Raw genomic sequence first — 21,097 nt, forward strand, 5'->3', positions numbered from 1 at the left:
GTTTATATAGGTTGGCACATCATGGGCCAAAGGGCCTGTACTGTTCTATGTTTACGGGTACAATCTGGGTTAATCTTAAATAATGTGCATGACTAGCTGGTCACAGGGTTGGAGGGTGCCAATGAACACTTGTATCAGGCAGGTTGTATACTCTGCAGCCTCAATGCCTTTCAAGTGGGCAGTTTTCTCCAAGGTGTCATTGAGCTTCTTAAATGTCATTGGCGTTTCCTCCCTCCAGGTAAAAGGAGGATATTTCGTCCCAACCCTGACTCACGCTTTGTAATTGATGGAAAGGCATTGGGGTGTCAGTAGGGGAGTCACACAGGATACCCAGCCTCTGAATTGCATTTGTAGCCACAGTATTTATGCAGCTGGTCCACATGAGTTTCTGATCGACCGTGACCCCCAAGGGCGTTGATGGAGGGAGCTTCAGCGACGATACTGCCCCTAGTAAGAGGAGCTTGTTCTCCCTCCATACAGATTGCTAACAGTTGACACGTGTATTACTACAGCAGTGAACAGAGACGCAAATGGCAATCATTTTATTCTACAATCATGTCACATTAACTCATAAGCACAACAATCATCTCATGGGAATATTGATTTCACAGATGATTTATTAATTACACAGTATCTGATTTTTCAAAAGAATATCGATTACAAATCTTGAAGCAGTGACAATCTGCCCTGACAAGGTATCATGGACACACTGCCGGTCCCGTGAAAATTCTGGGTTGGGCAAGTGTCACCATCACTGCATCTGTAGTTTCCTGCAGCATTAAGACAGATTTTCATCTCAACAGTGACTCGGGACGTCTGACTCTGAACTACACATTCGAAGTGAAGTCAATGCTGTAATGTAGGGAACAATTTTGGACACTGCAACTTCCACAAGTAGCAATGTGATAGTGAGTTATCTGTTTTATTGATGCTGATTAAGGAACAACTGACCAGCTCGTCTCCAAATAGTGCCCCATGGGATCTTTATAGTTCAAAGAGACCAGGCTGGGTATCAGTTTGTCTCTTTGTAGAGACTGCCCCTCCTACAGTGCGGTGCTCCCTCAGAACCACCCCTTCCACAGAGTGCCCCTCCCACAGTGTGACCCTCCCTCAGTACTGCCCTTCCCACAGTGCGACCCTCCCTCAGTACTGCCCCTCCCACAGTGACCCTCCCACAGTGTGACCCTCCCTCAGTACGACCCTCCCTCAGTACTGCCCCTCCCACAGTGACCCTCTCTCAGTACTGCCCTTCCCACAGTGCGACCCTCCCTCAGTACTGCCCCTCCCACAGTGACCCTCCCACAGTGTGACCCTCCCTCAGTACGACCCTCCCTCAGTACTGCCCCTCCCACAGTGACCCTCTCTCAGTACTGCCCCTCCCACAGTGTGACCCTCCCTCATTACTGCTCCAGTTTTTCCTATCTTGGGATCTGTGTGCTGGTTACGCCTGGCTAATGATAAGCAGCGGTGGGGGCAGACACACCTCTAACAGACGGCAGGGCAGGTAAATGCCAAACAGTAACTGAAGGGAGGCTCCCAAGAGAAAACTTCAGGGCCAAAAACAGCAATAATTAAAGCAACATCACTGCAGCAAAAACATTTCACCACTAGCTGGCAGCAGGCACATGAGGTGATCATGATGTCTTATTTACAAACTTGTATTTATATGGCGCCCTTAACATAGAAAAATGTCCCAAGGCACTTCACAGAAGTGTAGAAATCTAAAAGAGAAGCTGGGTCAGAGGTAGACTTCAGGAGGTGTGCTACAGAAGGACAGTGATGAGTTGTGGGCGGTGAATTCAGGACACAGCTGTCTGCTGGAGGATGGAGACCAGACACATGACGTAGAGCTAGACTGAGAATTAAACCTCAAACTAAGCCAGTGGCTGGCACTGGAAGCAGATTCTGGGAGAGAGTAACCCTGGAGAAATGTTATTTCTAATGACAGCCTTGTTCCAATGAGACCCTGAGCTGATCCCTAACCTTGCTGCATGTACAGTCATGATTAAAGTGAGTCCTCAGGAGGCTAAAGAAATTTGGCACGTCCCCGTTGACCCTCACTAATTTTTATCAATGCACCATAGAAAACATCCTATCTGGATGCATCACGGCAACTGCTCTGCCTATGACCACAAGAAACTGCAGAGTTGTGGACACAGCCCAGCGCATCATGAAAACCAGCCTCCCCTCCATGGACTCTGTCTACGCTTCTTGCTGCCTCAGTAAAGCAGCCAACATAATCAAAGACCCCATCCCACCCCCCCCCCCCAGACATTCTCTCTTCTCCCCCCTCCCATCAGGCAGAAGATACAAAAACCTGAAAGCACAAACCACCAGGCTCAAGGACAGCTTCTATCCCGCTGTTATAAGACTACTGAATGGGTCCCTAGTACGATAAGATGGACTCTTAACCTCACAATCTATGTTATGACCTTGCACCTTATTGTCTACCTGCAATGCACTTTCACTGTAACACTTTATGCTTTATTCTGTATTCTTTTACCCTGTACTACCTCAATTCACTGTGTAATGAATTGACCTGTACGATCGGTATGCAAGACAAGTTTTTCACTGTACCTCAGTACATGTGACAATAATAAACCAATTCCAGTGCTGAGGAGAGTGATCAGCGACACAGCCTGAGAAACCCTCGGATTCAGTCCCAACCATGGACGTAGGGAGAGGAAACTCCTTCCCTTCCCAACAGTGGGTGTCACCTCTGCACCTTCAGGCCACTGGAATCAGTCCCAAATCTGAGCAGAGGACTGGATAGACCAGGTTACTGAATATAAACAATGGTTGATGTTTCGGGTCAAGCCCCTACATCAGTCCTGGTGGCATCAGCTATCAGTCCTGATGCAGGGTCTCGACCCGAAATGTCAACAATTCCTTTCCTCCCACAGATACTGCTTGACCCACTGAGTTCCTCCAGCAGATTGTGTGTTGCCCCAGATTCCAGCATCTGCAGTCTCATGTCTCCCTATTCTGGCAACCTGTGGTTGCCCTCCATTTATAAAGATCAGCCAGGTATCCATGGAAAGAATTCCTATTACCCCCAGCTTTCCAAAAAGAAAGTTCCTGATTTCCATCACATCCCGCTGGCCCTCTTTCTAAACTCATCTAAAAGAGGAAAGTTCCTTCCTTTCTACACCACATATTCCTCGATGTTCGGTGCTTCAGGTCTAGGTTAAGCTCTCTGGTTTGGAGGGTCATTGCAATCCGGCATCTGTGGTACCAATACCCAAGAAGCAACGAGCTACAACTGCAGGTCAAACTCATTCACCATCTGTGGAGACAGAAGCAGAGTTAACGTAGCAGGTTGAAGAGCTTTCATCTGTTCTGACAAAGGGTCTTCAGGATGAAACAACCTAGAAAAGTTCCTCTCTCCACAGATGCTGCCTAACCTGCTGAGTGACTCTAGCATTTTCTGTTGTTACTTCTGCTTGACAGGATCTGCAGATTTTAATGATTTTAACTCTCATAGACCCAGCTCCCAAAGATAAATGGGCACTGTGCTCACCATGTCTCCTCAGCCATGATCGGCGGGAAATATCGAAACCATCACTAATGTTAATCAGCAACAGTCCCCACCAGTACTACACCCACAAGATATAGGAGCAGAATTAGGCCATTCGGCCCATCGAGTCTGCTCCACCATTCAATCATGGCTGAAATTTTTATTTCAACCCCATTCTCCTGCCTTCTCCCCGTAACCCTAACAACACCCCCCAACCAATCAAGAACCTATCAATCTCTGCCTTAAATATTCCCAAAGACTTGGCCTCCACAGCCCTCTGTGGCAACGAATTCCACAGGTTCACCACCTTCTGGCTGAAGAAATTCCTTATCTCAGGTTTGAAGGGATGTCCCTTTATTCTTAGGCTATGCCTTCTATCCCGGTGTTATACAGCGACAGACCCGTCCCCACCGGTACCGTACCCCGGTGTTATACAGTGACAGACCCGCACCCCCTGGTATTGTACCCCGGTGTTATACAGTGACAGACCCGTCTCCACCAGTACTGAACCCCAGTGTTATACAGCGACAGACCTGTCCCCACCAGTACTGTACCCCGGTGTTATACAGTAACAGACACGTCCCCACCAGTCCCGTACCCCGGTGTTATACAGCGACAGACCTGTCCCCACCGGTACCATACCCCGGTGTTATACAGCGACAGACCTGTCCCCACCGGTACCGTACCCCGGTGTTATACAGTGACAGACCCGTCCCCACCGGTACCGTACCCCGGTATTATACAGTGACAGACCCGTCCCCACCAGTACTGTACCCTGGTGTTATACAGTGACAGACCCGTCCCCACCAGTACTGAATCCTGGTGTTATACAGTGCAGACCCGTCCCCACCAGTACTGAACCCCGGTGTTATACAGCAACAGACCTATCCCCACCAGCACTGTAGCCCAGTGTTATACAGCGACAGACCCAACCCCACCAGTACTGTACCCCAATGTTATACAGTGACAGACCCATCCCCACCAGTACAGTACCCTGGTGTTATATAGTGACAGACCCGTCCCCACAGGTACTGTACCCCGGTGTTATACAGTGACAGACCCGTTCCCACTGGTACCGTACCCTGGTGTTATACAGCGATAGACCCGTTCCCACCAGTACTCTACCCTAATGTTATACAGTGACAGACCCATCCCCACCGGTACCGTACCCCGGTGTTATACAGAGACAGACCCGTCCCCACTGGTACCGTACCCCGGTGTTATACAGCGACAGACCCGTCCCCACCGGTACCGTACCCCGGTGTTATACAGTGACAGACCCATCCCCACTGGTACCGTACCCCGGTGTTATACAGTGACAGACCCGTCCCCACAGGGACTGTACCCCGGTGTTCTTTTCATTAATGAAGTACTCCTTGCTTCTACTACAAAATGATTTTTATACAGGTCATTCAAGGTGAACACCTACAGTACAAATATACAAGATAACAATAAGATCACTTGGATTTTAACTAGAAATCTAAAGTAATTGACATTGGTCTGTATAAATATAAGTTTAACCTGTTGAAGCCATGGGCCAGTGTGGAGGGGCAGAGGGTGTGGGGCCCACAGTGGCAGAGGTGGACACAGCAGCTGGTGCTGACCGAGGACATGGACTGATGCTCAGTTCCCCCCTCACTGGGGCACTTGGGACCAGTGCTTTTCTGGCCATACTGGCACCGCCACCTGCTGCTAGACTGACCAGCACTGAGTCCGACCCACTGGGACTGACCAGCACTGGAACCACCACTGGACTGACCAGCACTGAGTATGACCCACTGGGACTGACTAGCACTGGAACCACCACTGGACTGACCAGCACTGAGTACGACCCACTGGACTGACCAGCACTGGGTCGGACCCACTGGACTGACCAGCATTAGACCAACTGGCACTGGGACCTGCCACTGGCTTGACACTGGATCCTGTCACTGGGACCTACCACTGGAAACCCCACTGAACCATTGGCACTGGGACCTGCTGGTCATGCAGTGAGCACTGTGGCAGACTGATGCAAGGTACGAAGTGTCACCAGTTATTGAGATTGTACCTTTTGCTTTCTCTGTGGAGCAGAGGTACAGCGGGTACAATAACAATGTTTAAAGGACACTTGGATAGGTACATGGATAGGAAAGGTTTAAAGGGATGTGGGTCAAAAATGGGACTAGCTTAGATGGGATCCTTGGTTAGCCTGGACCAGTTGGGCCAAAGGGCCTGTTTCTGTGCCATATGACTGGGCTTGGTTCTGCTGAGGTAACACATCCCTGGGGCAGAGACTCCCCTCCCCACAGCTTCCCCATTCCCAATGCCCTGTAGTTGACCAGTCAGCCCACACCTGACCCACTCACCTCACAAATAAAACAGATCTTTGGCACAATTCGAAGCAAGTAATGCTAACCAAGGTCTCATCTCAGTGCCCAGTGCAGCTGGTGTGGCTGTCAGCTCCTGGGCAGATTCCACACACCTAGAACTCAGCTGGAATTAAGCCAAACAGCACCCAGCTACAACTGCAAATCAAACCGTTTCTATCCAACTCTTTCCACAAGGGAGGAGACCATCTCCACTTGGGCTGGAAAACCTCCAGACAAGTGGCAGCTATGGGTCCTGGAGATCAGGGTGAACTGGCAGCTTCGTGCCTGGGTAACCCACCGCCTGTCCCAGGAACAGGAAGCTGACAGAACAGCCTCAAGGCTGGAGATGTGAGGGCAGAATAATATAATGTTCACGTCAAGACCAGCAGTCGATCGCGAAGGGCTTGGGAATTCAATCAAATCCAACAGGCTACGGAAAAGGCCAAAGGTCAGAGGGCACTGGGGGGGGGGGGTTACAGAGGAAAGGATCGAATCTTGGCATCTGACAGCAGCTCAATGTTTTCATGTGGGAGGTGGGGAGGAGGTGTGGGAGAGGGTGGGGAGAGCTGTGGGAGGGAGGACGGGGTTTGGAGGAGCGGTTGAGGGGTGGAGGTGATTGAACAGCACCAGGACCTGTCTCTGGGATTAACTGGTTGAACCCATCGTGCAGCCGAGGTGTATCTCTGAGATGAGACCAGACCACCAGCTCATCTTCCTCGGCCTCTCACTACGGAACAACATTACAGTCTCTGGTATCTCAATGACCTTCACAAAGTTCTGGATCACTGGCATGGCTTTGTCCATCGTCTTTCTCTTTTCTGACGTTGAAACCTAAAGGAATTCCTAAACGTACGACTGGTCTGTGAATTCTGGTCTCCGCTGGTTGTGTGGCCGGAGCTTGGTCCCAACCTGCCTGGCTCTCAAGGTGACCAGTAACCCTGACAGAGGTGGAGAGTGATTTGGCCGAGATGGACTTTGGTGACAAGGAATTGATCACCACATGTTGTCATGACAAGATGGACCTTGGTGACACACACTGATACTGACAGATGTCGATACCAATATACGTCGGTACTGATTGTTTCATAGTGACAGATGTTGGCGGTGACATGTTGACACAGGCGCTGGCGGTGACAGATGTTGGCGGTGACAGGTGTTGCTGGACAGGTTGACGGTGACGGATGTTGGCGGTGACAGGTGTTGCTGGACAGGTTAACGGTGACAGGTGTTGACTGGCTCCTCCATCCTTGCCCGGCATCACAATGGGATTACAGCTGCTTCCACAGCCTCACACCGGCATCGAGAGCTCGTCATATTCATCCAGCCCCTCCTTCTCATCAAAGGTGGGTTGGGCATCGTCTGCATCCAGCTGCAGGGGGAGAAGATGGTGAGCTAGGAGAGGGCTCGGCACAGGTTCTCACACACATCACTGACACGATCAGGCTGCTCCCCCCTACGGCTCCCACCTGGTGTCCACAGGACACGGACCTGAGTGGATGGGACAGACACGTGAGGCAGCCATTCAATGGCAGGACGGCTGGAGCACAGAAAGCACAGCCTGGTGCTGCTCCTACCTGCTGGTGCCTCACCGAGGCAACGTCAGCCTTGGTGTGAAGATAACTCCAGGCTCCTATTCTTTCCTGTAAACTGTCTCTTGAACCACTCTCAGTCCCAACAAAAGTTCTGGGGTCATTCGTTTACTGAGAACCGGATATCAGTGTGAGGCCAGCACTTACTGTCCACCCCGAACCACCCTGTCTGAGGGCATTTAAATGTGGGAAGCTCATGGAGATGTTGGTGACTGAGATCACCTCATCAGCTGCTTCTGTTGTCTCCCTCCTCTCACTTACTGAGCCAATGTTAATGTTCCCCCTGCCCTGGACCCTCCTTCAGACCATCTTCCATCTCCCCTCACGCTGACTGGGAGATCACCAACAAAGGCAGCTGAGGGGAGGTGTAGAAAACACAGGCAGGGTGAGCAGATAGGACCAATTCCCCTTAGCAGAGGGGCGAGGTCTGGGGTCAGTGATCCAAGTTAATTGATAGAAGACTTAAAGGAGAGTTGGGTAAGAGTTATTCCACTGAACATCAGTGGGGTCTGGAACTGTGGTCTGGAAGGGACAGGACGGGGGTCCATCCACCCACCCGGGTGAGCAGCTGAATGACCAAAGCCCAAAGGTTGGTGGAAGGAGAGGTGGTGGGATTCACCCAAAGGGCCCAGTGTCACCAGCACCTGTGCTGGTTTCCATGATTCCACAGATACCATCAGCTCCCTCAGCCCCATGAGTGAAATGCTGATCACCCAGCCACCCCTCCAGGGTCTCATTCTGCTGTTGGTCAGCGCTCTCCCTCCCCAGGTACAACTCCTGCCACTGTCTCCCTTCTGCTGCATCGCTCTGTCCTTGTAGACAACTGAATCTATCAAACCTCCCTTTCATCTCCAAGGTCTGACACGCAGCTCTGCAGTGACAGGATGCTGGTTTACAGCACTGGTATCCACACATGCTGATACTCTACACTACTCCCCTGGCCCTCCCCCCCCCACCACCCCCCGTCTATTCCACGCCCCTAATTTACCAGACTGGTTGCTCAGCACCCAGCTCTCAATGAGGACAGATCCCTCCCGCTGACCCTCTGTAACCTCGGAGGAGTGGGGAGTCCTAAATGACCGGAGGTGAGATTCTGACCCAATGCCCTGGCTCCACCTATTCCCACTGACTGTCCTAGATCAGCTCCGAATCCCCCCTCCACTGTCTCCCCTACACTCGCCTCTCTGGTGCACTCCTGACCACTCTCAGCTCACGGGGCAGAGGTGTCCCAAACACACAGAGTCACTGAAGCCCTGGCTAGTGATGCCCGATCTCTCCGGGGGAGCTCTTACACATTTCATCTCTCGATCCGTGAAAATCCTGGTGAGTGCAAAAACCTTCAGGGGAACGGTCAGGATGAGCACGAAAGGAAATGCGAGCGAGGCCACAGTGGACATGACGGCCCAGAGAATGGCCAGGCAGAAGATCTGGATGATGGTGAACAAGTGCATCCGCAGAGTCTTCACCTAGGACAGAGAAACAGCCCGTTACACACCAGCCAGCCCACCTGACCCGGCTGACACAAACCCCGCGGCCTCCCCGACCTCGCACTCTACACCACTTCCGCCCGCAGCGCCCGACTCACCTTCCGCACGTACACGTGGTCCGGGTGGTGCTTGGAAGGCATGAGCAGCAGCTGGATGCGTTCGTACAGTTCGATCCCATTCAGTGAGGTGACACCCATGTACAAGAAGATTCCAAACAGCACAGCCAGCGGGATCTTCCGTAGGAGGTCACCAATCACAATGGACAGGCCTGGAAAAGAGGCGCGGCATGGAGTTCAGACCCAAACAGGGGAACAGGCAGAGTGAAAGGAAGAGGAGGAGGGCATTGCTTTAAGGTGAGAGGGGAAACATTTAAAGAGGATCTTAGGGGCAATTTTTTCATACACAGGTGGTGGGTATGTGGAACCGGCTGCCGGGGAATTGGTAGAGGTGGGTACAATTAGACTTGGACTTGCCAGGACTTGGTTACAAGAAGAGGCTGCGTAGAGAGGCTGGAACGTAGGAGGTTGAGGGGTGGCTTAACAGAGGTGGATGAGATCAGGAGGGGCATCGACAGGGCGAAAGCACAGAGTCTTTTTCCCAGGGAGGGGGTGCTAAAAACAAGAGGGCATAGGTTTAAGATCAGAGGCGAGAGATTTAAAAGGGACGTCAGGGGCAGCTTCTTCACACAAAGGGTGGTGCATATTTGGAATGAGCTGCCAGAAACAGTGGTTGAGGCGGGCACATCAGCAACGTTTAAAAGCCATTTGGATAAATCCATGGATAGGAGAGGTTTAGAGGGCTGTGGGCCACACGCAGGCAGATGGGACCAGCTCGCTGGGGAACATGGTCGGCATGGATGAGTTGGGCCAAAGGACCTGTTTCCCTGCTGTGTGACTCTATGACTCCAGACAGGTAGCTGGATAAGAAATGGTTAGAGGGACATGGGTCAAACACGATGCAATGGGACTAGCTCAAGCAGACACCTTGGTCAGCATGGACAAGTTGGGCCAAAGGGCCAGTTTCCATGCTGTAAGGAAGCCACTGGTTCCTGCTCCTTCGTTCCATGAGATCACAGCTGATCTCTTACCTCATGCCACTTTCCTGCACTAACCCCAAAGCCTGAACATCTAAGAATCTATTGATCACTTAGGTGTTCTCCGTGAGCCTCCACAGTCTCCACACAGGGGTGGAGAATCCCAATGATTCACACCCTCTGGGTGAGGCAATTTCTCCTCATCTCTCTCCTGAATGCTCGGCCCCTGATTTTGGGACTGTGGTCCCCAGTTTTGGACACCCCAGCCAGAGGAAATGCTGTCTCTATAGCTGCCCGGTCAAAACCCGTAAGAATCCCTAAATCCCAGCTATCCATTTGGTGAACCTTCGTGGCACCTCCCTATCACAACTGTATCCCTCCTTGACCGGACAATACACAATGTTCCTGATGCACCCATAGGATTCAATATAATTGAAGCAAGGTGCCTCTTGTACTTTATTTAGCAATAAAGGCAAATTAACTGCTTGCTGTACCTGTGTGAAGTTCAGCCATCTCCCCTTAACACCAACCCCTTTCAATCTCTAACCATTCAATGTGGATGACCTCACTCGTTACATCTGCCATGTCCTTGCCCATTCATTTAACCTGGAGCACGTCCGCAAGGTCCTCAGGCAAAACTGCCACCCAGCTTTGTAACATTGGCAAATTTAGATATATTACCGAATCCCCTCATCCAAATCATTGGCACAAGGGATTCTGCACATGCTGGAATCTGGAGCAGCACACACACAATGCTGGAGGAACTCAGCAGGTCAGGCAGCATCTATGGAGGGAAATAAACTGTTGACGTTTCAGGTCGAGACCCTTCGTCAGTCCTGACCTGCTGAGTTCCTCCAACATTTTGTGTGTATTTATCCATTGACACAAGTTGTGAAAAGCTGTGACCTGAGCAGCACCTTGTGGTAACCCACTGGTCTGTCTCCCAACCCAAAGATCACCCATTTATTCCTCCTCTCCATCCTCTGCCCATTAACCAATCTCTGCCTGGCTGGGTAGGAAGTTCGCAGATGATACAAAGATTGGTGGTGTTGTGGATAGTATAGAAGACTGCCAAAGCATACAGCGGGATATAGATCAGCTGCAGATATGGGCAGAGAAATGGCAGATGGAGTTTAACCCGGCCAAGTGTGAAGTGTTGCACTTTGGGAGATCAAATGTAAAGAGACAGTACATTGTTAATGGCAAGACCCTTAACAGTGTTGATGAGCAGAGGGATCTGGGGGTCCAAGTTCATAGCTCCCTGAAAGTGGCTACACAGGTTGTGCTTGCCTTCATTAGTCAAGCCATTTGAGTTCAAGAGTCAGGAAGTTATGTTGCAGCTTTATAAAACTCTGGTTAGGCTGCATCTGGAGTATTGCATTCAGTTCTGGTCTCCCCATTATAGGAAGGATTGGAGGCTTTGGAGAGGGTGCAGAAGAGGTTTACCAGGATGCTCCCCGTATTGGAGGGCGTGTGCTATAAGGAGAGGTTGGACAAACTTGGGTTGTTCTCTCTGGAGCAGTGGCGGCCGAGGGGAGACCTGATAGAGGTTTAAAAGATTAGGAGAGGCACAGATAGAGTAGACAGCCGGTATCTTTTCCCCAGGGTCAACATGTCTAATACTAGAGGGCGTGCATTTAAAGTGAGAGGGGATAAGTTCAAAGGAAATGTGTGGGGCACTTTTTTTTACACAGAGTGGTAGGTGCCTGGAATGCACTGCCAGGGGTGGTGGTGGAGGGATATGGACCACGTCCAGGCAGAGGGATTCATTAGGCATTTAATTACTAGTTTAATTATTTTGGCACAACATTGTGAGCTGAAAGGGCTGTTACTGTGCTGTAATGTTCTATGTTCTGTGCCAGGACATTACCTTTTAGAACCACAGAACACTACAGCACAGAAAACAGGCCATTCAGCCCTTCTAGTCTGTGCCGAAACGGTATTCCACTAGTCCCATTTACCTGCACCCAGTCCATAACCCTCCAGACCTCTCCCGTCCATGTGTCTATCCAATTTATTCTTAAAACTCAAGAGTGAGCCCGCATTTACCACGTCAGGTGACAGCCCGTTCCATACTCCCACCACTCTCTGAGTGAAGAAGTTCCCCCTAATGTTCCCCCAAACCTTTCCCCTTTCACCCTAAAGCCATGTCCTCTCGTACTTATCTCTCTTAATCTAGGTGGAAAGAGTCTACTTGCATTATCTCTGCCTATACCCCTCATCATTTTGTAAACCTCTGTCAAATCTCTCCTCATTCTTCTACACTCCAAGGAATAAAGTCCTAACCTGTTCAATCTCTCCCTGTAACTCAACTCCTGAAGACCCGGCAACATTCTAGTAAATCTCCTCTGCACTCTTTCAATCTTACTGATATCCTTCCTATAGTTAGGTGACCAGAACTGCACACAATACTCCAAATCTGGCCTCACCAATGCTTTATACAACCTCACCATAACATCCCAACTCCTATACTGAATGCCAGGATGCCAAAAGCCTTCTTTACAACCCTGTCTACCTGTGACGCCACTTTCAGGGAATTATGTATCTGAACTCCCAGATCCCTTTGTTCCTCCGCACTCCTCAGTGCCCGACCGTTTACTGTGTATGTCCTACCTTGATATGTCCTTCCAAAAGGTAACACCTCACACTTGTCTGCATTAAATTCCATCTGTCATTTTCTGGCCCATTCTTCCAGTTGGTCCAGATCCCTCTGCAAGCTTTGAAAGCCTTCCTCGCTGTCCACTGCGCCTCCAATCTTAGTGTCATCAGCAAACTTGCTGATCCAATTTACCACATTATCATCTAGATCATTGATATAGACAACAAACAACAATGGACCCAGCACAGATCCCTGAGGCACACCACTAGTCACAGGCCTCCAGTCTGAGAAACAATCATCCACAACCACTCTCTGTCTTCTCCCACACAGCCAATTTCGAATCCAGTTTACAACCTCTCCATGGATACCTAGTGTCTGAACCTTCTGAACTAACCTCCCATGTGGGACCTTGTCAAAGGCCTTACTAAAGTCCATGTAGACAACATCCACAGCCTTTCCTTCATCTACTTTCTTGGTAACCTCCTCGAAAAACTCTACAAGATTCGTTAAACACGATCTACCACGCACAAAGCCATGCTGACTATCCTTAATCAGCCCTTGGCTGTCCAAATACTTGTATAACCGATCTCTCAGAACACCTTCCAATAATTTACCCACTACTGATGTCAGGCTCACCGGCTTGTAATTAGCTGGTTTACTTTTAGATCCTTTTTTAAACAACAGAACAACATGAGCGACCCTCCAGTCCTCTGGCACCGCACCCGTGGCTAAGGACATTTTAAATATATCTGCCAGGGCCCCTGCAATTTCTACACTAGTCTCTCTCAAAGTCCGAGGAAATATCTTGTCATGCCCGGGGAATTTATCTACCTTTATTCGCTGTGAAGCAGCAAGTACCTCCTCCTCTTTAATCTCTATATGTTCCATGACACTACTGCTCGTTCCCCTTCCTTCCATATCCACGATGCCAGTTTCCTGAGTAAATACTGATGCAAAAAAACTGTTTAAGATCTCCCCCATCTCCTGAGGCTCCACACATAGACGACCGCTCTGATCTTCTAGGGGACCAATTTTGTCCCTTACTATCCTTTTACTCTTCATGTACTTGTAGAAACCCTTCAGGTTTACCTTCACATTATCTGCCAGAGCCACCTCATGTCTTCTTTTTGCCTTCCTGATTTCCTTTTTTAGTATTTTCTTACTTTTTCTATACTCTTCAAGTACCTCATTTGTTCCTAGTTGCCTATACCTGCTATACACCTCTCTCTTTTTCTTAAGCAGATCGCCAATATCCCTTGGAAACCAAGGTTCCTTATGCTTGTTAACTTTGCCTTTAATCCTGGCAGGAACATGCAAACTCTGCACTCTCAAAATTTCGCCTTTGAAGGCCTTCCACTTACTGAGCACATCCTTGCCAGAAAACAACTTACTTTTTTAAATTTTAAATTATATTTTATTTACAGCGTGGTAACAGGCCCTTCCGGCCCAACGAGTCCGCGCTGCCCATTTTTTAAACCCAAATTAACCTACCCGTACGTCTTCGGAATGTGGGAGGAAACCGGAGCTCCCGGAGGAAACCCACACAGACACGGGAGAACGTACAAACTCCTTACAGACAGCGACGGGAATCGAACCCCGATCGCTGACGCTGTAATAGCGTCGCGTTAACCGCTACACTCTTCCTAGATCCTTTCTCATTTCCACAAAATTGGCCTTTCTCCAATTCAGAACCTCAACCCGAGGACCAGACCTGTCCTTATCCATAATTATCTTGAAACTAATGACATTATGGTCACTGGACCCAAAATGCTCACCTACACATACTTCTGTCACCTGACCTGTCTGGTTCCCTAATAGGAGACCAACTATTGCATTCTCTCTCATTGGTACCTCTATATATTGATTTAGAAAACTTTCCTGAACACATTTGACAAATTCCAAGCCATCCAGCCCTTTCACAGTGTGGGAGTCCCAGTCAATATGTGGGAAGTTAAAATCCCCAACTATTACAACTTTCTGTTTCTTACATCGGTCTGCTATCTCTCTTCAGATTTGCTCCTCCAATTCTCTCTGACTATTGGGCGGTCTATAATACAACCCTATTAGTGTGGCCACACCTTTCCTATTCCTCAGCTCCACCCATATGGCCTCTGTAGACGAGCCGTCCGGGCTGTCCTGTCCACGCACAGCTGTGATATTTTCCCTGACCAGTAATGCCACTCCTCCCCCTTTCATCCCTCCCCCTCTATCACATCTGAAACAACGGAAGCCCGGAACATTAAGCTGCCAGTCCTGTCCCTCCTGCAACCAAGTCTCACTAATAGCAATAATGTCGTAATCCCATATGCCAATCCACGCCCTAAACTCATCTGCCTTACCTGCAATACTCCTTGCATTGAAATAGATGCACCTGAGAACATTTCTATCACGTACAAACCTTTGATTTCTGTCTATACCTGCAGTCCTCGCATGACCTTTTTCCTCCTCCATCTCACTATCTGCTCTAACACTCTGGTTCCCCTCCCCCTGCAAATCTAGTTTAAACCCCCTGGAGCAGCACTAGCAAACCTACCCGCAAGTATGTTAGACCCCCTCCAGTTCAGGTGCAAACCATCCCGTTGGAACAGGTCCCACCTTCCCTGGAACAAAGCCCAATTGTCCAGAAACATGAAGCCCTCCCTCCTGCACCATTTCCTTAGCCACGTGTTTAGCTGCATGATCCTCCTATTTCTAGCCTCACTAGCTCGTGGCACGGGTAGCAATCCTGAGATTGCAACCTTGGAGGTCCTGTCCTTCAACTTTGCAACTAATTCTCTAAACTCTTTTTGCAGGACCTCCTTCTCTTTCCTATCCACGTCATTGGTCCCTACGTGGACCACGACATCTGGCTGCTCACCCTCCCTCCTGAGAATATCGAGAATTCGATCCGAGATATCACAGACCCCGGCACCAGGGAGGCAACAGACCATCCGGGATTCTCAATCTCTCCCACAGAACCTCCTATCTGTCCCCCTAACTATCGAATGGATATCACTACTGATCTCTTCCTTTCCCTCCTTCCTTTCTGAGCCGAGGGTCCCGTCTCGGTACCAGAGATGTGACCACTGCAACTTGTCCCTGGTAAGTCGTCCCCACCAGCAGTATCCAGAACGGTTTACTTATTGTTGATGGGAACGGCTGCAGGGGTGCTCTGCTCTTTTGGTCTATACCCCTTCCCTTTCCTGACAGTCACCCAGCTACCTGCCTCCAATGCATCACACCCACTAGATGCCTTTATCCATTCCACAAGTTCCAGCCTCGACCACGATCTCCCTTTCCTAAATCCACGTGGACTCTGCCCATTACTGTCTTGTTGCTACTTACTGATTCATTTCCCCCAGGTGCTGATGTCTGAAACACGGGTGATGAACAGAAGGTTGGAATGAAAGGTGAGTAAAGGAGAGGGAGGGGAAGACTGAAGGAAATAGAGATGGGAAGAAAAAGAGGAGGGGAGGGGCTGCATTTGAAAGACCCTTCCAGGGCAGGGGAAGCAGATTCAACATGGATTGAAAGCAACAAAGCCCAGAGCTGTGGGTGAGAGAGAGTGGGATTGAATATAGAACTTTCAATGAGCTATCACAGGTAAGATGGGCTGAAGGGCCTCCTGTGTTGTATGAAGGGTTACAGATCCAACCCCTGAATAACGTCCTTCCACATTTACTGCACTTTGTTCATGTTGGTAATGGAGGAACAGAGAATGTGGCGGCGGGGCTGGGGAGGGGCTGCGGTGGGGCTGGGGAGGGGGCTGCGGTGGTGCCAGGGCTGCGGTGGGGCTGCATGGGGCCAGGGAGGGGGCTGCGGTGGGGCCGAGGAGGGGGCTGCAGTGGGGCCGGGGCTGCGGTGGGGCCGGGGCTGCGGTGGGGCCGGGGAGGGGGCTGCGGTGGGGCCGGGGAGGGGGAGTGACGACTACCACTTACCCACCAGGACTGCCACAACCAGTCCCGTCACCCTCTGCTCCTTGACCTCTTCAATCTTGGGCTTATCTCCGGGCGCCACAGACTTGCTCATCACGGTGAGTGCGTTGACATGGGTGACGGTTCTGACTGTGGCTGCAGCGAGCCAGGGCAATCCGAACAGGGCTGCCACCCCTCCCGACGCCACGATGATCAGGAGGTCCAGGTGGAACCCAGATCCTTTGGTTAACATCCTCTCCTTCTTGCTGATGATTAGTCTGCCGGACAGCAGAGTGAGCTCTGTTAGATCTCAAACAACCTACCCAGTCACTGCATCAACCTCACCTAGCCACTGTTGCACGGACCCCCCCCCCCCCCCCCCCCCCCCCCCCCCTGTTGTATGTGTTACTGCAGCAAAAACACCACCCGTCGTCCACTGCACCAGCAATCCAGGACTACGTCCTATCCGGATGCATCACGGCTTGGTACAGCAACTGCTCTGCCCGGGATCGCAGGAAACTGCAGAGAGTTGTGGACACAGCCCAGCACATCACGGACACCAGCCTCCCCTCCATGGACTCTGTCTACACCTCGCTGCCTCGGTAAAGCAGCCAGCATAATCAGAGACCCCACCCACCCAGAACATTCTCTCTTCTCCCCCCTCCCCTCGGGCAGAAGATACAAAAGCCTGAGAACACGTACCACCAGGCTCAAGGGCAGCTACTATCCCACTGTTATCAGACTCTTGAACGGACCTCTTGTATGATAAAGATGAACTCTTGATCTCACAATCTACCTTGTCGTGGCCCTTGCACCTTATTGTCTGCCTGCACTGCACTTTCTCTGTAACTGTAACACTATATTCTGCATTCTGTTTTCCTTTTTACTACCTCAATGTACTTGTGTTTGGAATGATCCGTCCGGATGGCACACAAACAAAATTTTTTCACGGTATCTCGGTACATGTGACAATAATAAACCAATTCTAATTCCATCAGGGACTCTCCCCCCTGCCAGGTGAGCTCCACGCTGGAAACCACTGACGAACACACACTGTGTGACTGACCAGATATCCAGCTGCGAACAGTAGACAGACACAGGCTTATCACCATCCACTACACCCAGTTATATCCTGCAATTCAATTCAACCCAAGAGAGGGGCGTTATCTCCATTTTTAGTCTGTTGCTCAGACACTGGCAATTATTGTCCAACCCAAGCTGGCTGAGTGTCTCACCAGGACAATGAATGAAACTTCCAAACTCCCAAAGGCACCACTGACCAACGTGGTCATCTTTGGGCCCGGGTCAGAACATCCACACGAGACTTCGGGTCACTCCACACGGTCCCCACGCTCTCCCCATGTGGATGGGAAAAGGGATCTCCCTCCCCTCTCTCTCAGCTTGGGCCCACACCTATCCACTGTCATCCTCACAATCCCATCATGTCTCAGCACGAACTCACTCTACAAGGGACTCACGTAGTGATCATTGTCTCCATAAAGATGAGGATGAAAACCAAGATGGCGGGAATCACGCTGGCAAACATCATCCAGATGGGGAAGTCACCACCCCTCCCCAGAGGATTAATAAACCAACCACGTTTGTCCGGAGAAGTGACAGACAGACCAGTGGGAACACTCAGTTTCTGAGGGAAAGACACAAGACAACTGGGAGTTAAAGATAGTCAATAGTCAGAAGTGATGTCGATTATGAACACCTCGATGTTCATTCTGAGACAGAAAGGCCAGATGCAGCCAGATTCAACATCCCTCTACACCATCCCATCCGATACACACAAGGCTGTAACAGCATGGGCACGATGCAACGTAAAGCTCCCTTTACAATGTCCCAACAAACAAATGTTGGGGAGCAGGAAAGGGGGAACGAGTTGTGCTCTGGGTGCTGGGTCCCTGGGGAGGACAGGCTGTGAGTGACCCAGGGCTGCAGTTTCAGCTTCTTTTACAAGATCTGGGTGTCACCACCAGGCCAATGTTTCCTGCCCATCTCTAAATGCCCCTTGAGAAGGTGTAGTGAGCCATCTACAGCTTGCTTGGTTATTTCAGAGGGCAATGGGCAATTAAGAGTTGGGCTGGGTCTGGAGTCACACACAGGAGAGACTCCCCCCCACCACCCGACAGACTTCAGTGAATCAGATGGGGGTTTATGACAATCGGCAATGTTTATGGTCAATATCGTCTTTTTCCAAATTCTAGATCATTAACTGAACTTAAAAATTAAGGATGAGCTAGTGCTGGAGAGGGTGCACAGGGGATTCACCAGGACGCTGCCCGGGACGGAATGGTTCAGTTACGAGGAGGGACCAGAGAGGTTGGGTCTCTCCCTGGAGCGGAGGAGGCTAAGGGGGGAATCTGATAAAGGTATATCAAATTATAAGTGACACAGGCATTGTAGATAGCAGGAACCTTTCCTCGGGCTGAGGTATCTAAAACTAGAGAACATGCTTCAGGGTAACGGGTAAGAGATTTAGAGGGGACGTGAGGAAGATTTCTTTCACCCAGAGGGTGACTGGGATCTGGAACACACTGCCTGAGGGGCAGTGGAGGCAGAGACTCTGAGTATCGAGCACTTGAATCACCAAAGCATGGAAGGCTATAGACCAACTGGTGGTAACTGGGGCTAGTACAGATAGGTACAATGGTCAGCATGGACATGGTGGGCCAAAGGGCCTGTTTCTGTGACATTAACTCCATCAACCACCTTCTTGCATTTTGCATCCTCCTTACAGTGAAGGGAGCTGGGTGAATGTGGGGGAGTTCGTGCTGACAACAGGGGAAACAAACTGTGACACAGCGAGGCTAACGTGTTGAGTTGGTCTCTCACCTGGGTGTAGGTCTCCTGGATGGAATAGTCCACCAGGACCATGATGAGGATCGCTATAGGAACGCCGAAATCCCCAATCACACGCCGAACCTGCAACACAGTTGATCACTTTTAAACATTAGATAACAGCCCAGTCCATCTGCCAAACCAGCCTCCCCTCCATGGACTCTGTCAATACTTCTCGCTGCCTCGGTAATTCAGCCGACATAATCAAAGACCCCACCCACCCCGGTCATTCTCTCTTCTCCCCCCTCCCATCGGGCAGAAGATACAAAAGCCTGAAAGCACGTACCATCAGGCTCAAGGACAGCTTCTACCCCACTGTTACAAGACTACTGAATGGACTTCTTGTACGGTAAGATGGACTCTTGACCTCATAATCATGACCTTGCACCTTACTGTCTGCCTGCACGGCACTTCCTCTGTAGCTGTTACACTTTATTCTGCATTCTGTTATTGCTTTTCCTTGTACCTCCTGGATGTACTGATCTGTACGGACGGCATGGAAGCAAAGTTTTCACTGTACCTTGGTACATGTGACAGTAATAAACCCAACACCATTTATCAACATTTTTGTGTTTCAGCCCCTGAGAAGCTCTTCAGCTCCTGAAACCAGAACAACCAACTGTGAGACCAGAAGCAGTCAGCTGGCCCTTCACCGGGCTTGGTGCTTCCAATCCTGGACTCATCAGGAGCTGTCTCCGTAATCGCACCTCTGGACACCGTTCTCATTCATTCACAGGATGGAGCTTTGTTGACAGGCCAGTGTTTATTGGCCACCCCTAACTGCCCTTGAGAAGGTGATAATGAGCCACCTTTGTAAACCGCTGAAGGACCAGTGATAGATTTCCAAGTCAAGGTCGTGTAGGGGAGCCTGCCGGAGGTGGTTTATACATTCAGTGCTATACAGCACAGGAACAGGCCCTTCAGCCCATCTCGTCCATGGAACAGTACAGCACAGGAACAGGCCCCGACCAATGAGGGCAACCCTGCTGTACACCTTCTTTACCACCACTTGTGTCGCTACTTTCAGGGAGCTCTTCCTGAAACGTTGGAGCTACCCATCCAGGCAAGTGGGGGCCATTCCATCGTAGTCCTGACTTGTGCCTTGCAGGTGGTGGACAGGCTGTGGGGTGTCAGGAGAGTCGCACACTCCGGGATATCCAGCCTCTGACCCGCTCTTGTAATCCCAGTAACTGATTAACTGGCAGTAAGAAAGCTGAATCCCAACCATTTGTATTATTTGCCCTGTCATCCTCAAGTCACAGTGGATCAGAAAGTTACTTGCCACTTCTCAGCCTGGCCCTGAAGGGTGCCTGGGTCTTGCAGGCACTTCCTGGAGAACTACAAAAGGGCTGCTTCATCCTGCAGAACCATAAAACATCCTCACTTCTGACAGAAGCAGCTGAAAGTGGTTGGGCCCAGGACACTGCGCTGAGGAACTCCTGCAGAGATGTCCTGGGACTGGGTGATTGAGCTCCAACAACCGGGGCCTTCTTCCTCGGCACACCTCCAGCCAGGGGTTCCTTTCAACGCCAGTGACCAGTCTGGCCAGGGCTCTGGGTGCTGTGACATCCATCAGTTCTCTTACCTCACATCTGGGTGTCAGCTCTTGCCCGTGTTTGGATCGGGATGGTGATGGGTCCAGACCCTGTGGGCTTTTGAAGCACAAACTGAGCAGCTGATGTTTTGCACTGGGGTTTGTGTTACTGGTCGCACCTGTGACCACGGAATGTCCCTTCAGTCTGGAGTGCACCCAAGCTGGTCTGTAGGTCAGAGGCCATGGT

At 50.4% G+C, this 21,097-nt stretch overlaps 1 protein-coding gene across 9 annotated transcripts in view; it reads right to left on the bottom strand.

Annotated features, from left to right (window-relative positions):
- Positions 1-4,897: 4,897 nt before the first annotated feature.
- LOC127574678 (anion exchange protein 2-like) overlaps positions 4,898-21,097 on the bottom strand; it is a 202,320-nt gene continuing 186,120 nt past the window's right edge. For all 9 annotated transcript variants that reach the window (XM_052023922.1, XM_052023920.1, XM_052023923.1 and 6 more), the window contains 6 exons: positions 19,311-19,400; positions 17,948-18,114; positions 16,494-16,747; positions 9,043-9,212; positions 8,750-8,923; positions 4,898-7,237 (listed from right to left, as the gene is read on the bottom strand). In XM_052023922.1, coding sequence (XP_051879882.1) covers positions 7,157-7,237; positions 8,750-8,923; positions 9,043-9,212; positions 16,494-16,747; positions 17,948-18,114; positions 19,311-19,400 — 936 coding nt within the window. In that variant the 3' untranslated portion in view covers positions 4,898-7,156. The remainder of the gene's footprint in view (positions 7,238-8,749; positions 8,924-9,042; positions 9,213-16,493; positions 16,748-17,947; positions 18,115-19,310; positions 19,401-21,097) is intronic.

Source organism: Pristis pectinata, chromosome 9 (assembly GCF_009764475.1).
Source record: "Pristis pectinata isolate sPriPec2 chromosome 9, sPriPec2.1.pri, whole genome shotgun sequence".
Classification (NCBI taxonomy): Eukaryota; Metazoa; Chordata; class Chondrichthyes; order Rhinopristiformes; family Pristidae; genus Pristis; species Pristis pectinata.